Source organism: Austrofundulus limnaeus, unplaced genomic scaffold (assembly GCF_001266775.1).
Source record: "Austrofundulus limnaeus strain Quisiro unplaced genomic scaffold, Austrofundulus_limnaeus-1.0 Scaffold227, whole genome shotgun sequence".
Taxonomy (NCBI): Eukaryota; Metazoa; Chordata; class Actinopteri; order Cyprinodontiformes; family Rivulidae; genus Austrofundulus; species Austrofundulus limnaeus.
In genome coordinates, this window is record NW_013952629.1 from 291445 (window position 1) to 292366 (window position 922).

At 34.2% G+C, this 922-nt stretch overlaps 1 protein-coding gene across 2 annotated transcripts in view; it reads left to right on the forward strand.

Annotated features, from left to right (window-relative positions):
* The window catches only part of LOC106525457 (cholesterol 24-hydroxylase), an 18455-nt gene that overhangs the window by 11003 nt on the left and 6530 nt on the right, over positions 1–922 (forward strand). For both annotated transcript variants that reach the window (XM_014019713.1, XM_014019714.1), the window contains 2 exons: positions 421–493; positions 565–649. In XM_014019713.1, coding sequence (XP_013875167.1) covers positions 421–493; positions 565–649 — 158 coding nt within the window. The remainder of the gene's footprint in view (positions 1–420; positions 494–564; positions 650–922) is intronic.

Here is a 922-nt window from a genome sequence, read left to right on the forward strand (position 1 = left end):
ATTTTTACAGTCTTTATTTTACAGTTAAAACATATGTTTATCAAATAAAGTCTAATGTTACAACTAATCGTGGATCCCTTTAAGGGAGCATATATAAATGAAGAAAACTACAATATATCTAAATATTCAAGATGGTGGCCGCTCCTAATATCAAATGGATGTACCTCAGGTATTTTTAAACATATTAAGCTGAAAATTGGTGTRGTGGGATCTGCAATCATCAACATAATAGTACGGTCACATCATAATGTAAAATGCCAAATTTGATTGCCACCTGACTTGTCARTCATTTGGGGGTGGCACCTGGAGTGGCCAATCARGTGGCAAGGATGATACTTGTCACCYCTACTTTTCTTGGAATTGTGAAATGTTCATTTAATGTGGTTTTATTMCAGGTTTACTAAAATATCAATATTTTAGGTCAAGAAACAACAGCTAATCAGCTGGCTTTCTGCATCATGGAACTTGGACGACATCCTGAAGTTCTGGAGAAGTAAGAGATAAAGATAGTGTTTTTTTAGTTTGTTAAAGACTTGTTTTTGAAGTAGAGCTTTTACTTGTCAGAGTGAGGACAGAAGTGGAGGATGTCATTGGGATGAAACAAGACTTAAGCTTTGAMGACATTGGGAAACTGACCTACCTCTCACAGGTAAAAACCATCATAATCCAAAAGTACCTTTAGTGTCCTGACTAATGTTTACCCAGATTATCATTTGCTGCTGGTCACTAATATTTTTGATTGTGTCTCTGAGCTTGCTTGTTTGAATTTTGAAATAAATAACTCTTGAAACACCAGACATTTTTAATGAAACTTGCAGAAACTAATTAGATTRTATTTTGCAAGTAACKAKTGGAAGCAACTCTATTTGTCTGTTRGAAAAGTCTTTCATGAAATACTACASTGATATTGTTCATTCAGATC